The 22,511-nt window shown below is 40.0% G+C and overlaps 1 protein-coding gene across 2 annotated transcripts in view; it reads right to left on the bottom strand.

The window, feature by feature from the left end:
* ARHGEF9 (Cdc42 guanine nucleotide exchange factor 9) overlaps window positions 1-22,511 on the bottom strand; it is a 462,467-nt gene that overhangs the window by 352,358 nt on the left and 87,598 nt on the right. For both annotated transcript variants that reach the window (XM_061136169.1, XM_061136170.1), the window contains exon 3: window positions 1,105-1,249. In XM_061136169.1, the coding sequence (XP_060992152.1) occupies window positions 1,105-1,249 (145 nt within the window). The remainder of the gene's footprint in view (window positions 1-1,104; window positions 1,250-22,511) is intronic.

Raw genomic sequence — 22,511 nt, 5'->3', positions numbered from 1 at the left:
CTTCACTCTTTCCTTTCACCAACTTGCGGGCTTCTGGGGATTTCTGAGGGAGATGAAGCTACAAAAGACCCAAGCTTGCAATTTCTTTGACTCCTACCTTAACGGAATTCTGGCAAGGAATCGCAGGGTTGAAAATAAACTCCAAGTCAAAGCATCCCACATGTTCTCCACACATGGAGTGAAGATAATAAAAAAGAAGTGGCCAGTTCAAAACAGCTACAGATCCTTGGGATTGAGGGAATCTTTGGCTCATAGAGAATTAGGATCAAGATTCCCAGAGCTTGTGGACACTATAGAAAACTTTGGAAAGGAATGTTATGAAATCTTGTGTATCCTTAGTATTCATGCAAATTATGTTGCTGTAAAAATGACTAGTGGTGGGGTCTGTTAGGAGACTGTTAGGGTGTGGTCTAAGGCCCATGGGTAAGAGAGCATGAATTCTCCCAGTTGTACCAAAAGATGGAGCTTTACTTGCAAGTGACAAGAGTCTAGCAGGCAGGGTCAGTGACCTGAGTTAGAAAGGTTATACCCTGAAGCTCTAGGAGGTAACTGGTTTTGGTTGGGGGAAACCTCTGTTTTGAGTGAGGTAAATGAAGTTTCCTTGAGGGGCTTTCCATGGTCAGTGGTCAGCAAAACAGGGGAGGACCTGGGACCCACAGAGAGTAAATCTAGGCAAGATGCAAGAGAGACATGGCTAGAATGACACCTTGGGAGGTGGGAACAATGAGACTGGTCCATTTGAGGCCAGGAGGAAGGTGTATATAGGAGTACTGTGAAAATGGTGAAGAGGGGAAACTAGAATTTATGAGACTTGGAAGGTACTGGGTACAGAGGGCCTGGGGGGAAAAATAAGGCTTTAGCAAGATAGGATATTTGAGTGTATTGAGATTAAAGGTCCCAAATAAGAAAAGAAGCACATGGAGAGGGAAAAATCTATACCTTGTCATTGCTAATGTGAATTTTCAAGTGTCAATGAGGAAAAGTACTAGGGAACTGGGAGGAAGGATTGTCAGAGAAATAGGGTAATGTCAACACAATCTGTCTGTGCGTGAGGCCTGCCAAGCCTGTCCCACTTCAAGAAAAAAAAGGGCATAAAAGTCATACCTGTGTAAAGCTTCCTGGATCTCCTCCAACCCACTTGATCCAGCTCCATGGGGATGCTCTGTGAGATGGACAGAGAATGGCATTTTCCCAGAAGGATTTTGAGTGGTACAGTCCTTGGTGATGGTTCAGCTGGGGGAAAGAAAGTCTGCAAAGAAAACTGTTCAGGATCAGTTACACATGGGGTTGGGGTGTGGGCCAACACTTTGCTTAAATAGAAGAACTTCCAATCTGAAATATCATCTGATCCAGCCTCCAAATTCAAGCAGGGTTACTATATACTATCAATAAATGTGATCAAAGATCCAACTACAAAGAGCTTAAAAGACATCAAGGAGTGTAGAAAAGGAAAATAAACTAACTTATTTAAAGAAAATAGCATATATTTGTTTACTCTTTCTTAGGCATTTTTTTGTGTGTTTGTTTGGTTAGTATTAGGATGGAGGAAGTGAGGATTCTGCATCTGCTATAAACTTTAAGCTTTACTCAGTGTGAGACCTAGGGCAAGTTAATTTATCTCTCTAAGTCTCAGTTTCTTCATCTACATAAAAGGGATTGTGATAACACCTAACTTGCAGAATTATTAGGATTCAAAAATGAGATAATGCATATAAAGCACAAAAATGAAAATGAGAGAGTGAGAGATAATGATTGAAAGAGAGACAAACTTTCTCTTGCCAGAAGTACATTTTAGCTAAGACCAAGTCCTCTCCTTTGATATCAACATAACCATCTGTTTTCGATCCCAATCCTTTCTTTTACAAAATCCTGACCTCCAAGTGGAAAAAGAGGGAAGTAACTAACATCTGTGAAATAACTGTACAGCACGGTATTATGTATTAGATACCCTACTGACTATATTTATGCATATTTTCTCATTCGGTCTTCATGACTACTCCATAAGTTAGCTAGTAGCACATTTTACAATAAGGAAACCAAGAGTTCGAAAAAATAAATGAGTTGCCCACGGTCTCACAACTACTAAATTGTAGGTCTATCTAACTGCAGACCAGAAAAGGTAAATAGTTCCTTGAGCTGACATTCTTAAAGTTCCTCCTCAATATTCCTAAGTCACATAAACATAGAACAGGTTTCTTCCACCTGTACTATTCATTCCTAAGAGGATTTGATGTGGAGAGAAGTTAACAATTTGGATGGAACAGGTATAAAAAACTAATAAAAACTTCAATTAAATAAAGTCCATATATGCATTAATATACAGTATTTGTCTTTTGCTTTCTGACTTACTTCACTTTGTATAATAGGCTCTAGGTTCATCCACCTCATTAGACATCCTGTATGGGAGGGGAGTTTAGGGGAGAATGGCTACATGTATATGTGTGGCTGAGTCTTTTTGCTATTCACCAGAAATTATTGCAACATTGACTATACTCCAATACAAAATGAAAAGTTAAAAAGAAAAAAAAAGAAAAATAAATAAAGTTCAGAGATCAGAACGGGGAGCTCTTAGGACCTGTAATGATAGCAGAGCCCAACAAGAAGAGTCCTTTCCTAGCAAGTAAAGTGAAACTGTTAGTCGCTCAGTCATATTTAACTCTTTGCAACCCTATGGACTATAGCCCACCAGGCTCCTCTATCCAGGAGATTCTCCAGGCAAGAATATTGGAGTGGGTTGCCATTCCCTTCTCTAGGGGATCTTCCCCACCCAGGGATCAAATCCCAAGGATCCCAGCCAGGGATCTCCTGCACTGCAGGCAGATTATTTACCATCTGAGTTACTGGGGAAGCCCTTCTTAGCAAGGACTAAGTCAATGAAAAGCCATGGGCTTTTTGTTTACTATAGCCCTCCCAACTTCCTTTTCATCTCTAAGAATGTGTCCTTGGGGCTTCCCTGGTGGCACAGTGGTAAAGAATCTGCCAGCCAATTCAGGAGACACAGGTTCAATCCCTGGACTGGGAAGATCCCACATGCCGTGGTGCAACTAAGCCTGTGAACTCTAACTATTGAGCTTATGCTCGAGAGCCTGGGAACCACAACTACTGAGCCCATGTGCCACAACTACTGAAGCCCAGGCACCCTAGAGCCCATATTCTGCAGCAGGAGAAGCCACCGCAATGAGAAGCCTGGTACTGCAACAGTATATTGATGGATATATATGGAATTTAGAAAGATGATAATGATGACCCTATATGCAAGACAGCAAAAGAGACACAGATGTAAAGAACAGACTTTTGGACTCTGTGGGAGAAGGCAAGGGTGGGATGATTTGAGAGAATAGCATTGAAACATGTATATTATTGTATGTGAAATAGATCACCAGTCCAGGTTTGATACATGAGACAGGGTCCCCAGGGCTGGCGAACTGGGATGACCCTGAGGGATGGGATGGGGAGGGATGTGGGAGGGGGGTTCAAGATGGGAAACACATGTACACGCATGGCTGATTCATGTCAATGTATGGCAAAAACCACTGCAATTTTGTAAAGTAATTAGCCTCCAATTAAAATAAATATTTTTAAAAAAATAAATAAAAATAAGCTCTAGGTATAAACTATTGTCTACTCTGTGCCTGGAGACCTCAGTCTTCAGGAAAAGTAGAGAGAGCCAACCAATTTTTAAAAGTAGCAATAAGAAAGAATCCAAGAGACCTCTTTGGGGTGGAGAAAGGCCCTACCTTTAGCTCTCCTTAGCACTCTTATTGCACCTAAAGAACAAGTCAGTCTCAGCCCCTGTGAGACATATGGGAGACGCTTTGTCTATGTAAATGACCTCCTCCTAGATCTAGAAACCCAAGCTCTTTGTTCCTATGCTGTGACTATTGGGCAATTTCAGTGAGAGATGTGCTTATGGGCAAATACTCAGGACTCAGCGGAGCTCAAATAGTCACCTTTGTATGCTCTTGGGACCTAGGTGCTAATCAAAGTTCAGAAAGATGAATCTCCAGGGTCTCAACTTCGGCCTACACGGAAGGTCCCATACCCTACTTTTTTACTCTTACAACAGTCAAGGTACCAGGACACAACTCCTAGATTCACCACTCTCGAGTCAAGCTGTGGAAGGAAAAAGGGGATGCTCAGTACACCTGCGAACCCCTGGGAAACCTCTGTTATCTATTCAAGACTACAGATTAGTGCCATTCAGATGAATATTCAGGGACTTGAATTTCTCAGGTTAAGCCTACTGCTCTGCCTATACTTTATTACAATTGCCGTCTTGATTTGCTTTTCCCAGGGAAACTCTTTCCATATTTGTTATACTCAGATCCCACAAGCCTCATGCCCTAGATACCATGATGTGGCACCTCTTTCTTGTCTGTCTCATTGGCTTACACTATTCATAGATACATCCTTTAAGACTAGCCATCACCAAGGTCACCAAGTGCCTGAACAAGTCTAACTGTTGGGTGTTCCTTGATCTGGCCATAAAAAACAAAATTGTGCCAATGGTAACTTGCTTGAGTGTTCCCTATTGGCCATTATTGTATCCTTTGCCAACCTAACACAAGTCAATGGGAGTTGGTTAGGTTCCACTCTCAATTCTGCAAAACCTAAATGAGTTAACTCGGAAGGAAAAAAAATATCTCAAAGTTCGGGGAAGTTGAAACAATGTCTGGCATCATGCCCATATGCTTTGTGAGTTATCCCTTTGGTGAGATGGAAAACCGTTCATAAAGATGCCTTGTGATCTCTTCATTGGGGCATGTAACTCATCCTCCCACGGTAACTAGACTATGGAGCTACTGAACTCCTCTCAACTCTGGGTTGCTAGATTCAAATATGCTAAAGCTAAAAGCTTCCCAGGACACACGTCAGAAGGAATTACCTCATGTGAAAGTCTAACCACCAATCCTTGGGGCTGGAAATGGAACCTTCTTCCCCCAAATTGGAAAACAGGTGGCACAGTGTATGGCTATTAGACCTACAACAATACCAATAACTTCCCTAACAATAATAATTGAGCCTGGTTTGCAGATGCCCACATAAAATTATATACGTCTATCTGAGTTGAGATTGGGGGAGGATCTGGGGAATGAATGGGGAACAAATCTCTGAAACCCTGACCAAGACTGTGGAAATGGATGAGGAATAAGACCACGCTACACTAACCAGCCAAAGCCTTCGACTGTGTGGATCACAATAAACTGTGGAAAATTCTGAAAGAGATGGGAATACCAGACCACCTGACCTGCCTCTTGAGAAACCTGTATGCAGGTCAGGAAGCAACAGTTAGAACTGGACATGGAACGACAGACTGGTTGCAAATAGGAAAAGGAGTACGTCAAGTCTGTATAATTGTCACCCTACTTATTTAACGTATATGCAGAGTACATCATGAGAAATGCTGGGCTGGAAGAAGCACAAGCTAGAATCAAGATTGCCAGGAGAAATATCAGTAACCTCAGATATGCAGATGACACCACCCTTATGGCAGACAGTGAAGAGGAACTAAAAAGCCTCTTGATGAAAGTGAAAGAGAAGAGTGAAAAAGTTGGCTTAAAGCTTAACATTCAGAAAACTAAGATCATGGCATCTGGTCCCATCACCTCATGGGAAATAGATGGGGAGACAGTGGTAACAGTGTCAGACTTCATTTTTGGGGGGCTCCAAAATCGCTGCAGATGGTGACTGCAGCCATGAAATTAAAAGACGCTTACTCCTTGGAAGGAAAGTTATGACCAACCTAGATAGCATATTAAAAAACAGAGACATTACTTTGCCAACAAAGGTCCGACTGCAAGGAGATCCAACCAGTCCATCCTAAAGGAGATCAGTCCTGGGTGTTCATTGGAAGGACTGATGCTGAAGCTGAAACACCAGTACTTTGGCCACCTCATGCGAAGAGTTGACTCATTGGAAAATACCCTGATGCTGGGAGGGATTGGGGGCAGGAGGAGAAGGGGATGACAGAGGATGAGAGGTTGGATGGCATCACCGACTCGATGGACATGGGTTTGAGTAAACTCGGGGAGTTGGTGATGGACAGGGAGGTCTGGCATGCTGCGATTCATGGGGTCGCAAAGAGTCAGAAACGACTGAGTGACTGAACTGACAATAACTAGTCCATGCACACCCTCATAATATTATTTCAGTCACCTTCTGAAACACTATTTGTCAACTAATGAGAACACATCCTTCATTTCAAACATCACCCTCAATAGTGACACAGTATACAAAATGGGGGGTATCACCACCAAGCACAGGCCTCCATCCAATGTACAGGGAACAGATTCACTCAATTAGGGCTAAATCTAACAACCTGGGTCAGCCCCCATTAGGGGGGACTTTCCCTTGTAGAAATGGGACATCATTTCTTATGTCAAAGGTCTCTATACTTTATTCTCCTGACCAAATGGTATAGGATCTGCATAATAGTCCTGATGGTTCCAAGAGTCTGGTTTCTCACCATCAGAAAACTTAGGACAACCTCAGGGGCTATCTCCGACTTGAGTTAATTCCTGAAACAGGCGATAGAAGAAGTCACATACCAACACTAATGCAACCTCCCCTCTTACCAAATATCATCCAATTGGGGAGGCACATATGTGAGTGATAATCCCATCTTGGAAAGACTGGGGATAGGGCATTCTATAGCTACAGGGCTCTTTCAGTTTGTGGGGATCACCCTCCTCACAAGGGCAGTGCTTAATATTTCAATAATGATGCAACAGGGATGGGAAGCCACTGTATCAGCTCTAGAGGCTCAACAAAAGTCTATTGACAGCTTGGCAGGGGTGGTATTCCAAAATAGGCAGGCTACAGATCTTTTGAATGCAGAACAAGGAGAAACCTGCGCCATCCTGAATGAGACTTGCTGTGTTGGAGTTAATGCCTCAATCAAAGTTGAAGAAAGCTTTTCAGTTCTCAAAAAGATCATATAAATCATCCAAGATCTTAATGATTGAGCAGGGGCACCTCCAGATTGGCTCCAGTCCCTCTTTGGGAACTTCTATTGGAGAGGAGGGATTTGGAGTTGGCTACAGCCCCTGCTGATCCCTGTTGTCACCATACTAATTCTACTCATGGTTGCTCCATGCATTATCAATTGCTTAACCCATTTTATTTCTGCCCAGGTAACCGAATTACAAAATGCCATAATGATGCAGAGGGGATACACAGAACTACAGATAAATGCTGATGGTATCTACCACTTGCCCTTAGATAGACACTGTCATCCACACCCTGAGAGCCCCAAGGCCTAAGAACAGCAAAAGGGGGAGGCTCAACACCCCTTGCCACTCCAGCTCAACAGGAAGTAGTCAGAGAGATCTCGGTGTCCCTACTCCCAAAGAATTGGGCCTCCCATCTCTTAAGGGCAGTTAGAGTAGGAAGAAAAGGGTCTAAAATTGCAGTCAGAGGAAGTGATGACTAGGAGATCACACACACACACAGAGGGTGAACAAAGAAAAAAACAAAAAAAGGAGAACTGTGGAATTGATTGAAGACTTCCTCTGGGAAAACATGCCTGGCACATCCGCTTCCCTGTTTGGTCTCAGGCTCATGCCTCATTTTCATAGGGCACAAGCAATTAAACCCCAGGTACCACCCAGGGGAGGGAACAAAGGATATAAAAATGAAAGCAAAGATTGAACGGGACCACTCCTGCAGGGTTTGGCCTGCTCTCATGTCTTGAGAGTGTACTGCTTACTGCTTGCTCGATAAACCTTGCCTCCCCAAGCTATCCTGGTCTGTCATTTCAATTCTTTGTTATGACAAGATAAGAACCAAAGGAGAGAAAATTGACCTAGTACTTTCCTTCCCCACAGCCTAGTGTCAGTAGATTGGTTTTGTGGCCCATCAGGTGAGTGGGTCATATTTGATTTGGAAACAAAAGCAAAACTCAAAAAGAAGAGGAAAGACTCATATTCTTTCCTGGCAAGGATTCAGCCAATGAAAAGCCATGGACTCTTTGTTTACTATAGCCTTCCTAACTTTCTTTTCTCCTGTATAAAAATTTTCTCCTTCCCTTTCTGTGCAAGGACATGTACATGGCCTGCCAAAGTTGCAGACCATGAATTGCATTTCTCTGCAGCTTTCCAAGAAACCATCTTTGTTGGAGAAATATCTGGCAGTCTATTTGTTTTAGGTCAACATGGGTAAGGTTCTCTGCCAAATTGGTAACCCAGTTTCCAAGGGCTGAGACAAGTTATCAAAGTCAGTTCATTCTTAGGCACAACAAAAGCCACTGGGTAGTACTGAAAATAAAGCAGTAAAAGGTACAAGTTACTGTACTAAATCTGTATGAATTCTTAGACGTGGTCTCAAGGTTGCTTTTTATAATTCTCCTTAATCCTAACTAACTCTGTCTCCTAGATCCATAAATTGTTAGAACTGGAAAGCCTCTTATGGGCGTATAATCTAACTCCCTCATTAAACAGACGGAAAAAACAAAACAAAACTGAGCCTCAGAAATGGAAGGGACTAGATCATTTAATTCTTTTGATTTTGGATAAAGGGAAGGGGAGATACCTACAGAGCATGAAGCCAAATTCTACAATAAGATTTTGGGGATACTTGCCCCTAAATCCTCTTTATATGATCTGAATATCTTCATTTCTCTGGTCACAATTACTGACAGTCTACTAATTTCAACATCATTTTGCGGTATGGGTTCACCATTTTCTGTGAGGATGAAAACAGACCTCCATATTAATTAGCCTAATTAGATCACTTTCCAGGATGTACCTGGGGCCAGAGCTCTAGTTGGAGGAGCATACATTTTATTAGGGCTGCGATGACAAATCACCACAAACTGAGTGGCTTAAACAGCCAGAATTTCTTCTTACAGCTCTAGTGGCTGGAAGTTTGAAATCAAGGTATCAGTAGGAACATGCTCTCTATGAAGACTCCAGGGATGAATATTTCTTTGCCTGCTAGCTCATGGTAGCTCTCAGCAATCCTTGGAATTCCTTAGCTTGCAGGTACATTACTCCAACCTCTGTATCAATCATTCCATTGTCTTCTTCCCTGTGTCTTTGTGTTTTTGTACAAATTTCTCAATTTTCATAAACACATCAATCATTGGATTAAGGCCCACACTAATCCAGTATGACACCATTTTAACTTGACTACATCTACAAACACTCTATTCCGAAATAAGGTCACATTCACAGGTACTGAGGGTTAGGACTTGAAGATTTTGTGAAACACTATTCTATGCAGTTCAGGAGGACACAGCCTTTTGGAAACTGACCTTGGAGGGATACCAGAACTAAGCAGCTTTAAGCCTAGAAGACAGGGGTAGGGGCCTCCAAATCAGTCAGAGGCCAAGAAAAATAAAGTAAAAGGCAGTCATTTGTACTTTTACTAAGGCACATTCTGAATTAAGGTTACACCAACCATAGCCTATAATGTCTTTAAGGAAAATATACTACTGGCTGCCAAATTGGGGCTCCAACAGCATCAACTTCACAATTTGGTGCATTGAGAAACATCTTGATGTGGTACTCATTTTGGACTTTCTTCTTCCTTTTCAAGTGTCCTTGAAGGACTGGATAGCAGAACCCACAAGTGGTGGGGAGGGGGGCAGTCTTACTCACTTAGGGAGTGCCCTGCCCACTCCACCCCATATATATATATATCACTCAGTGATATATATATATCACTCAGTTCAGTTGCTCAGTCATGTCCAACTCTTTGTGACCCCATGGACTGAAGCACACCAGGTATCCCTGTCCATCACCAACTGCCAGAGTTGACTCAAACTCATGTCCTTTGAGTTGGTGATGCCATCCAACCATCTCATCTTCTGTTGTCCTCTTCTCCTTCTGCCTTCAATCTTTCCCAACATCAGGGTCTTTTCCAATGAGTCAGTTCTTCTCTTCAGGTGGCCAAAGTATTGCAGTTTCAGCTTCAGCATCAGTCCTTTCAATGAATATTCATGACTGATTTCCTTTAGGATGGACTGGTTGGATCTCCTTGCAGTCCAAGGGACTCTCAAGACGCTTTTCCAACACCACAGTTCAAAAGCATCAGTTCTTGATTTCCCAGCTTTCCTTATGGTCCAACTCTCATATCCACACATGACTACTGGAAAAACCATAGCTTTGACTAGACAGACCTTTGTCAGCAAAGTAATGTCTCTTTTTTTAAATATGCTGTCTAGGTTGGTCATAGCTTTTCTTCCAAGGAGTAAGCATCTTTTAATTTCATGGCTACAGTCACAATCTGCAGTGATTTTGGAGCCCAAGAAAATAAAATCTGTCACTGTTTCCATTGTTTCTCCATTTATTTGCCATGAAGTGATGGGGCCGGATGCCATGTTTTTTGAATGTTGAATTTTAAGCCAGCTTTTTCACTCTCCTTTTTCACTTTCATCAAGAGGCTCTTCAGTTCCTCTTCACGTTCTTTCCTAAAGGTCGTACCATCTGTGTATCTGAGGTTATGGATATTTCTCCTGGCAATCTTGATTCCAGCTTGTGCTTCATCCAGCCCAGCATTTCTCATGATGTACTCTGCATAAAAGTTAAATAAGCAGGGTGGCAATATACAGCCTTGACATACTCCTTCCCTAATTTGGAACCAGTCTGTTGTTTGATGTCTGGTTTTAGAAGTTGATTCTTAACCTGCATACAGATTTCTCAGGAGGCAGGTAAGGTGCAGGGGTTAATAATCGACCACCTGTTGCTCTGGCTAAGCCATGAGAAAAACACCATGGGAAAAGAATAAAAGCAAAATATAGCAATACAATATAATCCAAAGTACCGAGAGAAGGGAACCATGAGCAGTGTTTCTCAATGGTTCATAAAAGTTCCAATAGCCGGCCCTCACTTATTTTTTTTTTTTTTTTTTTTTTACCCCCTCACCCACATTTTTAAAAGTTGCCTTAAGAGGCATATATATGGCCGGTATCTTTCTGAGCTTTCTGAATTTCCCATGCTTAACCCCACTTTCAATGCCTGAGAGAGTATTACTTAATGCAAAGGGGGATTTTCACTCTTCTTCAGGACTCTGCACCGATATTTCAACTTTAGCTTTGCTCTCGGAGATCCTTCACTTTGGAGCCCCATGTTGGGCACCACTTGCTGTGGTCAGCGCAGCAAGTAGGGATAAAAAGTGGTCAATGCACAGTTTGGGAAAAAGAAGCTAGAGACAGAATTAAAGTTTTAAAGATGGGACAGGGGAACTCAAGACCTCTTGGATCAAGAGCCCTGTTCCTTGGAGTCACATCACTTTTATTTAGTGTCTTGGCAAGCAGAAGGTATCTGTTGTGCTACGATGAAGTCAGCCTCCTGTGTCCCTGGTCACACCTCTCATTTTATTGATTAGTTTTCTTTGTTATTTTCTTGTAAAAGTGGTATCACCAGCTGGAGTTCATAGACCCACATATGCCTTGGGAAAACATCTTCGAGTGTGCACAAGCAGCATTCTGAACTTGTGCTGACCTGGCATCCCAAGGTCCACACAATTTTTTCCTTAGCTTTGCAGGGCATGATGACCCAAACTAATCAACCTGATGTACTTTTGTTTAGATTATACTGTATTGCTATATTTTGCTTTCATTCTTTCCCCATGGTGTTTTTCTCATGGCTTAGCCAGAGCAACAGGCAGCTGATTATTAACCCCTGCATTTCCAGTTCTAACTATTGCTTCTTGACCTGCATACAGATTTCTCAGGAGGCAGGTTAAGGAGGTCTGGTATTCCAATATCTTGAAGAAGTTTTCACAGTTTCTTGTGCTCTACACAGTCAAAGGCTTTGGCATAATCAATGAAGCAGAAGTAGATGTTCTTCTAGGATTCTCTTGCTTTTTCTATATTCCAACAGATGTTGGCAGTTTGATCTCTGGTTCCTCTACCTTTTTTAAGCCCAGCTCAGACATCTGGAAGATCATGGTTCATGTAATGTTGAAGTCTGGCTTGGAGAATTTTGAGCATTATTTTGCTAGTATGTGAGATATATGTATGTGTGTGTGTGTGTATGGCTAACATAAGAACTTCCTTAGTTTAAAACAAAAAAATAAACCAGCTTTACAATAATGGGTCTTATAGATGCAAATAAAACATTAGGGTAACTAATGTTAATTAGGTTGATTAACAAGGAAATAAGATAAAATAAGAGAAAGTCTAGAGACTTCTTCCCAACAAGGTGGAAATATTAAAAAGACTCACCTTCCCACCTCCCAGAGTAATGGAAATAAAAGCAAAAATAAACAAATGGGACAGAATGAAACTTAAACTCTTTTGCACAACAAAGGAAACTATAAGCAAGGTGAAAAGACAGCATTCAGAATGGGAGAAAATAATAACAAATGAAGCAAGAAAGAATTAATCTCAAAAATATACAAGGAACTCTTGCAGCTCAATTCCAGAAAAATAAGACCCAATCGAAAAATGGGCCAAAGAACTAAACAGACATTTCTCCAAAGACATACAGAAGGCTAACAAACACATGAAAAGATGCTCAACATCATTCATTATCAGAGAAATGCAAATCAAAACCACAATGAGATACCGTTTCATGCCAGTCAGAATGGCTGCTATCCAAAAGTCTACAAGCGATAAATGCTGGAGACGGTGTGGAGAAAAGGGAACCTTCTTACACTGTTGGTGGGAATGCAACCTAGTACAGCCACTATGGAGAGCAGTGTGGAGATTCCTTAAAAAACTGGAAATAGAACTGCCATATGACCCAGCAATCTCCCTTCTGGGCATACACACTGAGGAAAAAAGAATTGAAAGAGACCCATGTATGCCAATGTTCATCACAGCACTGTTTATAATAGCCAGGACATGGAAGCAATATAGATGTCCATTAGCAGATGAAAGGGTAAGAAAGCCATGGTACATATACACAATGGACTATTACTCAGCCACTAAAAAGAATACATTTGGACGCGGTCCTAAGATGGTGGAGGAATAGGACGGGGAGACCACTTTCTCCCCCACAAATTCATCGAAAGAACATTTGAACACTGAGCAAATTCCACAAAACAACTTCTTAATGCTGGCAGAGGACATCAAGCACCCACAAAGGCAGCCCACTGTCTTCAAAAAGAGATGGAGAAGTCTTGAAGCTACTGTAAGAATAAGACTGAAAATCAGAAGCAGGAGGCTCAAGTCCAAATCCTGAGAACACCAGGGAACTCCTGGCTCCAGGGAAAATTAATCAATAAGATCTCATCAAAATCCTCCATACCTACACTGAAACCAAGCACCACACAAGGGCCAAAAAATTCCAGAGCAAGACATACCACGCAAATTCTCCAGCAACACAGGAAGATAGCCCTGAGCTTCAATATACAGGCGGCCAAAAGTCACACCAAACCCACAGACATCTCAAAACTCACTACTGGACACTTCATTGCACTCCAGAGAAGAAATCCAGCTTCACCCACCAGAACACTGACATAGCTTCTATAACCAGGAAACCTTGACAAGCCACCCATCCAACCCGACCCAGAACAAGGAACCTCCACAATAAAGAAGAACCACAAACTGCAAGAATATGGAAAGGCCACCCCAAACACAACGATATAAACAAGATGAAAAGACAGAGAAATACTTAGCAGGTAAAGGACGGGATAAATGCGCACCAAACCAAACCAAAGAGGAAGAGATAGGGAATGTACCCGATAAAGAATTCCAAATAATGATAGCGAAAATGATCCAAAATCTTGAAAACAAAATGGAGTTACAGGTAAATAGCCTGGAGACAAGGATTGAGAAGATGCAAGAAAAGTTTAACAAGAACCTAGAGGAAATAAAAAAGAGTCAATATATAATGAATAATGCAATAAATGAGATCAAAAACACTCTGGAGAGAACCAACAGTAGAATAATGGAGGCAGAAGAAAGGATAAGTGAGGTAGAAGGTAAAATGGTAGAAATAAATGAAGCAGAGAGGAAAAAAGAAAAATGAATTAAAAGAAATGAGGACAACCTCAGAGACCTCTGGGACAATGTGAAATGCCCCAACATTCGAATCATAGGAGTCCCAGAAGAAGAAGACAAAAAGAAAGACCATAAGAAAATGCTTGAGGAGATAATAGCTGAAAAGTTCCCTAAAATGGGGAAGGAAATAATCACCCAAGTCCAAGAAAGCCAGAGAGTTCCAAAAAGGATAAACCCAAGGCCAAACACCCCAAGACACATATTAATCAAATTAACAAAGATCATATACAAGGAAAAAATATTAAAAGCAGCAAGGGAAAAACAACAAATAACACACAAGGGTATTCCCATAAGGATAACAGCTGATCTTTCAATAGCAACTCTTCAGGCCAGAAGGGAATGGTAGGACATACTTAAAGTGATAAAAGAAAAAATGCTACAGCCCAGATTACTGTACCCAGCAAGGATCTCAATCAAATATGAAGGATAAATCAAAAGCTTTACAGACAAGCAAAAGCTGAGAGAATTCAACACCACCAAACCAGCTCTCCAACAAATGCTAAGGGATCTTCTCTAGACAGGAAGCACAGAAAGGGTGTATAAACTCGAACCCAAAACAATAAAGTGAATGGCAACAGGATCATACTTATCGATAATTACCTTAAATGTAAATGTGTTGAATGCCCCAACCAAAAGACAAAGACTGGCTGAATGGATACAAAAACAAGACCCCTATATATGTTGTCTACAAGAGACCCACCTCGAAACAAGGGACACACACAGACTGAAAGTGAAGGGCTGGAAAAAGTTATTCCACACAAGTAGAGACTAAAAGAAAGCAGGAGTAGCAATACTCATATCAGATAAAATAAACTTTAAAATAAAGACTGTGAAAAGAGACAAAGATGGACACTACATAATGATCAAAGGATCAATCCAAGAAAAAGTTATAACAAGAATAAATATATATGCACCCAACATAGGAGCACCGCAATATGTAAGACAAATGCTAACAAGAATGAAAGGGAAAATTAACAATGACACAACAATAGTGGGAGACTTTAATACCCCACTTACACCCATGGACATATCAACTAAACAGAAAATCAACAAGGAAACACAAGCTTTAAATGGTACAATAGGTCAGTTAGACCTAATTGGTATCTATAGGATATTTCACCCCGAAACAATGAATTTCACCTTTTTCTCAAGTGCACATGGAACCTTCTCCAGGATAGATCACATCCTGGGCCATAAATCTAGCGTTGGTAAATTCAAAAAAACTGAAATCATTCCAAGCCTCTTTTCTGACCACAATGCAGTAAGATTAGATGTCAATTACAGGAGAAAAACTATTAAAAATTCCAACATATGGAAGCTGAACAGCAGGCTGCTGAATAACAAACAAATCACAGAAGAAATAAAAAAAGAAATCAAAATATGCATAGAAATGAATGAAAATGAAAACACAACAACCCAAAACCTATGGGACACTGTAAAAGCAGTGCTAAGGGGAAGGTTCAAAGCAATACAGGCTTACCTCAAGAAACAAGAAAAAAGTCAAATAAATAACCTAACTCTACACCTAAAGCAACTTGAAAAGGAAGAAATGAAGAACCCCAGGGTTCGTAGAAGGAAAGAAATCTTAAAAATTAGGGCAGAAATAAATGCAAAAGAAACAAAAGAAACCATACTAAAAATCAACAAAGCCAAAAGCTGGTTATTTGAGAAGATAAACAAAATTGACAAACCATTAGCCAGACTCATGAAGAAACAAAGGGAGAAGAATCAAATCAACAAAATTAGAAATGAAAATGGAGAGATCACAACAGACAACACTGAAATACAAAGGATTGTAAGAGACTACTATCAGCAACTATATGCCAATGAATTGGACAACTTGGAAGAAATGGAAAAATTCACAAAAAAATGCAACTTTCCAAATCTGAACCAGGAAGAAATAGAAAATCTTAACAGGCCCATCACAAGCATGGAAATTGAAACTGTAATCAGAAATCTTCCAGCAAACAAAAGCCCAGGACCAGACGGCTTCACAGCTGAATTCTACCAAAAATTTAGAGAAGAGCTAACACCTATCCTACTCAAACTCTAGCAGAATATTGCAGAGGAAGGTAAACTTCCAAACTCATTCTATGTGGCCACCATCACCCTAATACCAAAATCAGACAAAGATGCCACAAAAAAGGAAAACTACAGGTCAATATCACTGATGAATTACATGCAAAAATCCTCAACAAAATTCTAGCAAATAGAATCCAACAACATATTAAAAAGATCATACATCATGACCAAGTGGGCTTTATACCAGAGATGCAAGGATTCTTCAATATCCGCAAATCAATCAACATAATACACCGCATTAACAAATTGAAAGATAAAATCCATATGTTTATCTCAATAGATGCAGAGAAAGCCTTTGAGAAAATTCAACATCCATTTAGGATAAAAACCCTCCAGAAAGCAGGAATAGAAGGAACATACCTCAACATAATAAAAGCTATATATAACAAACCCACAGCATGTATTATCCTCAATGCTGAAAAATCGAAAGCATTTCCCCTAAACTCAGGAACAAGACAAGGGTGCCCACATTCACCACTACTATTCAACATAGCTGTGGAAGTTTGGGACACAGCAATCAGAACAGAAAAAGAAATAAAAGGAATCCAGATAGGAAAAGAAGAAGTAAAATTCTCACTTATGGCAGATGACATGATCTTCTACATCGAAAACCCTAAAGACTCCACCAGAAAATTACTAGAGATAATCAATGAATATAGTAAAGTTGCAGGATATAAAATTAACACACAGAAATCCTCTGCATTCCTATACACTAACAATGAGAAAACAGATACATTTAGGAAACAATTCCATTCACCATTGCAACGAAAAGAATAAAATAGTTAGGAATAAATCTACCTAAAGAAACAAGAGACCTATATATAGAAAACTATAAAACACTGGTGAAAGAAATCAAAGAGGACACAAATAGATGAGAAATATACCATGTTCATGGATTGGAAGAATCAATATTGTGAATATGAGTATACTACCAAAAGCAATCTATAGATTCAATGCACTCCCTATCAAGCTACCAACGGTATTTTTCACAGAACTAGAACAAATAATTTCACAATTTGTATGGAAATATGAAAAACCTCGAATAGTCAAAGCAATCTTGAGAAAGAAGAATGGAACTGGAGGACTAAACCTGCCTGACTTCAGGCTCTACTACAAAGCCAAAGTCATCAAGACAGTATGGCACTGGCACAAAGACAGAAATATAGATCAATGGAACAAAATAGAAAGCCCAGAGATTAAATCCACGTACTGATGGACACCTTATCTTTGACAAAAGAGGCAAGAATATACAATGGAGAAAAGACAGTCTCTTTAAAAAGTGGTGCTGGGAAAACTGGTGAGCCACTTGTAAAAGAATGAAACTAGAACACTTTCTAACACCATACACAAAAATAAACTCAAAATGGATTAAAGATGTAAATGTAAGACAAGAAACTATAAAACCCTTATAGGAAAACATAGACAGAACACTCCCCAACATATCACAGCAGGATCCTCTATGACCCACCTCCCAGCATATTGGAAAGAAAAGCAAAAATAAACAAATGGGACCTAATTAAACTTAAACACTTTTGTACAACAAAGGAAACTATAAGCAAGATGAAAGACAGCCTTCAGAATAGGAGAAAATAATAGCAAATGAAGCAACATACAAAGAATTAATCTCAAAAATAAACAAGCAACTCCTGCAGCTCAATTCTAGAACAATAAACGACCCAATCAAAAAATGGGCCAAAGAACTAAACAGACATTTCTCCAAAGAAGACATACTGAAGGCTAACAAACACATGAAAAGATGCTCAACATCACTCATTAACCACAATGAGGTACCGTTTCATGCCAGTCAGAATGGCTGCTATCCAAAAGTCTACAAGCAATAAATGCTGGAGACGGTGTGGAGAAAAGGGAACCCTCTTACACTGTTGGTGGGAATGCAAACTAATACAGTCACTATGGAGAGCAGTGTGGAGATTCCTTAAAAAACTGGAAATAGAACTGCCATATGACCCAGCAATTCCACTGCTGGGCATACATATCAAGGAAACCAGAATTGAAAGAGACATGTGTATGCCAACGTTCATCGCAGCACTGTTTTTAATAGCCAAGACATGGAAGCAACCTAGATGCGCATCAGCAGATGAATGGATAAGAAAGCTGTGGTACATATACACAATGGAATATTACTCAGCCATTAAAAAGAATACATTTGAATCAGTTCTAATGAAGTGGATGAAACTGGAGCCTATTATACAGAGTGAAGTAAGTCAGAAAGAAAGTACCAATACAGTATACTAACACATATTTATGGAATTTATAAAGATGATAACAATAATCCTATATGTGAGACAGCAAAAGAGACACAGATGTATAGAACAGTCTTTTGGACTCTGTGGGAGAGGGCGAGAGTGGGATAATTTGGGAGAATGGCACTGAAACATGTATATTATCATATGTGAAATGAATTGTCACTCCAGGTTCGATGCGTGAGACAGAGTGCTTGGGGCTGGTGCACTGGGATGACCTAGAGGGATGGGATGGGGAGGGAGGGCGAAGGGGCTCTCAGGATGGCAGCACTTGTACACCCATGGTGGATTCATATGAATGTATGGCAAAACAACTACAATATTGTAAAGTAATTAGCCTCCAATTAAAATAAATTTATATTAATTTTTAAAAAATCTATAGTTAATACTAAAACATAAATAAAAAGAATACATTCAATGTATATCAATGTATGGCAAAAATCACTGCAATATTGTAAATTAATTAGCCTCCAGTTAAAATAAATTTAAAAAATAAAATAAACAAAGAGCAAATATTAAAAGCAGCATAGATCACTATGAAACAATACTTATTTTTTCAGCAGAAGTGACAATAAAATATTTTAATGCAGATACAGATTATTTAGAAAGCAAGGAAACTCACAATCTGTTATCAAAAGTAGTTCAACAGTCCAAGAAAATTTTGTTCTCTTAACAAAGAGAGTAAACCAAACTCTAGGCCTACACCTGCCTACCTTCAGTAACAAAATTCACTTTCTTAATTAAACATAATCTAATGCCAGCCTGACTTTGTACAAAACTCTTTTCTCAGGGCTCCCTTTTTACAAACCTCTCATAATTTTTTGTATCTATACTTATTTGTCCCATATTTTCATTCCCATACAGAAATAACCAGTGTTAGGGAGAAAAATCACTTTCTTCCTCTAAACAAAATGCATTTCTATTCCTCATACCATCTTTCCCTGAAAGTACAAATCCTACTTTCCTGAATACTGAAATAGTTTTCTTACTATCCCTGTAGCTTTAACTGCATATATTACAATTCTAAATTTTAAAAGTCTTAATCTTTAATGAAAACTGGTGAGCAAGTATTTGTATGTTTTGTCGCACCAGTTGACAAGCCACAAATTTGATAATAGGCATTTTGCCTCCAGCTTCAATATTTTGTTCCTCATAAACCATGCCTCAATTTCCTTGTCTATCATATGAAAATAATAATAATGATAATTAGTTTTGCAATCAATTTATATATAGAAAAGCACTCTGCAAGGTATAAAGTCCTGTACCAATCTAAAGAATGCTTATCTTTTTCCCACTTTTTCCTTCAAGTTGTACTCTACTAATCCTCACTAAAGTGTTAGCTAATGCCAAACTTGAGGTACGGTCTCTTCTTGTTATATTTTGAAGAATGGAGTATTTCCTTCTGTATCAGTAAACAAGGATGCCACAGTCATCAGCCATTGCAGTCCTCCAATGTGAGCTGGTGAGTACTAAGGGAACTCAGGAAGAAGAATATCTGTCATCTAGTAGCCATCAGACTACAATCACTCCCCTTGGTGAGTCATGAGAAACTTAGTATGTGGAAACAGGATACTGGTCCAGATAGCTCAGGTGCATATCAAAGGAATGATTTCAGTGAACCCAGACTCTTGCATCTTCCCATACACAGAAAAGTGCTAAATTCCTTAACTTGGGTTATCTGGTTTTCCTTAACTAACAGTCACCTTTTGATGTTCAGACTACCTGCCTCTTTTTGAAAAACTTCTATATAGCCTGGCTCCTCTCTTTGCCTCCTCAGATTAGTTCTCGAGAGATACTTGAGAAGCTGTCTTCCAGGCTTGAAGTTCTAAAAGTTCCCACATATAACATAACATTTATAACATAACATAACATTTCCCAAATAAAACATAACTCTCAACTTCTTAGGTTGTGAATACTTTTTAAAGTAACAATTTGTTTTTAATAACTTATGCAAATAGCTAACATTTATTGCACCATGACTCTTAGCCAGACACTACTATAAGATGTGTATTTACTCATTTCATCTTCCCAAAACCCCTATAAAGTAAGTATTATTATCATCTTTATTTTAAAGACATTCCCTGACTCAGAGGGTAGTTGTGTGATGAAATGAGTCCATATGTGTCAGTGCCTGAGCGCATAATAAGCACTTTGTAAATATTAGCTATAATTACTAGTATCAATCCCCTGGTTTTCCTAATACAAAGGGTGGGGCACAGAGAAGTTTCAGTTTCCTTGATAAACTCCAAATTAAGGACTCTGAAGAAAGCCCATCCCTACATTTTGATATTATTCCCTTGAAGGTAAACCCCATCATTGTGGGGTACAATGATGTGGGGGTATAGCCCCAGGCTTGACCACAGCCAAATCTGAACCAAAGAGGCTGCAGTTGCCAGAGTCACTTAGCTCTGTAGGGTAGAGAGAATAGATCTCAAAAAATAAAACACCCTGGAGGAAGCAAGCCGAGCAGTTTCCCTAGGAAACGCAAAAAGACCTAAGCCATTCTGCAGGCAGGGTTTTTCACCTATATTAGCATATAATATGGAGAAGGCAATAGCACCCACTCCAGTGCTCTTGCCATGGATGCAGGAGCCTGGTGGGCTGCGGTCCATGGGGTCGCTAAGAGTCGGACACGACTGAGCGACTTCACTTTCACTTTTCACTTTCACACGTTGGAGAAGGAAATGGCAACCCACTCCAGTGTTCTTGACTGGAGAATCCCAGGGACGGGGGAGCCTGGTGGGCTGCCATCTATGGGATCACACATAGTCGGACATGACTGAAGTGACTTAGCAGCAGCAGCAGCAGCATATAATGATCCACTGTAATCACATGGTCTTTGCTGCTTAACAATGCACTGCTTTCATATTCATTATGTCAATTTAGCCTCACAGTGGACCTGCAAGGTGTCTTTGGGAAGGATGAAGATTTGGTAGATGCTAAAACCCAAAGGGAGAGGGGGATTTGTCAGGAGAAATTTGTGGCTGATCCTAGACTAGAACTCTCATATCCCACTTGCTTCCCAGTTTGTGTGTGTCAGGGGAGATCCTGTCCCTGTTGCACTGTGTCCCCATCATCTGTAAAATAGAGTGATTGGATCAGATGGTCAACAGGACCCCTGTCCTACACCAATGTTCCCTGGCATTCAGCTTTTCCATGCCACTTTGCTTATTCCCTGGACCTCAATGCCTGTCTGGGTTGCTGTTTACTACTCCAAGGATAGATAGGTAGCATCTCTGAGCAACCAGCAGAGGGCACAGGAAGCCTGCCAAAGAGATCTAAAATCCAAAACAATCCACTGCACAGCAAGAAATCTCCCACTGGACTCAGAAAATAGCTTAGAGGAAAAAACTAGAGAATGGCAAAGAGGAAAGATACTCAGGAATTATCTGGTACAAATTCTCTGGATCATATGGAGAAATTGAGGCCCAGAGAAGGGAAATATCTGTCTCAGCTTCACAAATTCAAGGATATAAATGGCACTAGAAGAAGCCAGTTTCCTGACTTCAGACACTTCCTTCAGCAGCGTTAACCAGCTGCAGTACTGTTTTGAATTGTTTTCCTGACTGGATATTGTTCACAATTATTAATAACTTACCAAAATTTAATAATTGCAGGTTACCACTTTGTGGAAATCTGCAATGTGTCACAAAAGGTGATAGACTGGGTACTCTAACTCATTTGATTCCCTATAAGAAGTCCCCTTATATAGGGTGTGTTTTGTCCTGTTTCACAGATGAGAGGGAAAATCCCACTCAAGCCTTTATGACTCCAAAGTCCGTGCTTTTAAAGAACCTACAAAGCATCTCTGTGTCCAGTCCACACAGCCACTTAGTGAGGTGCTGTGCTCATCTATGACCATTTTCCTAGTGACTGGTAACATCAGACATGCAGTCTCCAGCTGCAATTATCAGCTAATGGAATCATTAAGTATGTTTGTTTATTTGCTTGTTTGATTGTTGGTCTTAAAACCATTGCAATAAAATTTACTCCTAATAATATTATGCCAATCTTTATATTCTTAAAGCTTACCAAATATGATAAAAATAGAGATAAAATATTTATAAACATTAATTCCCTTCCAGAAAAAGCAGGCTTATTGCTTTTGTCCTGCTGGGACCCAATTTCTCTCAAAGTATGATTTGATAGATGACAGGATAGGTTGAGAACTATCAGGCTAGACTACTCCCATCACCACCACCAAGAAGAATTTT

The sequence above is a fragment of the Dama dama genome, chromosome X, assembly GCF_033118175.1.
Source record: "Dama dama isolate Ldn47 chromosome X, ASM3311817v1, whole genome shotgun sequence".
Taxonomy (NCBI): Eukaryota; Metazoa; Chordata; class Mammalia; order Artiodactyla; family Cervidae; genus Dama; species Dama dama.
The sequence above is the reverse complement of the archived record's forward strand: the minus strand, read 5'-3'. Positions and strand labels throughout refer to the sequence as shown.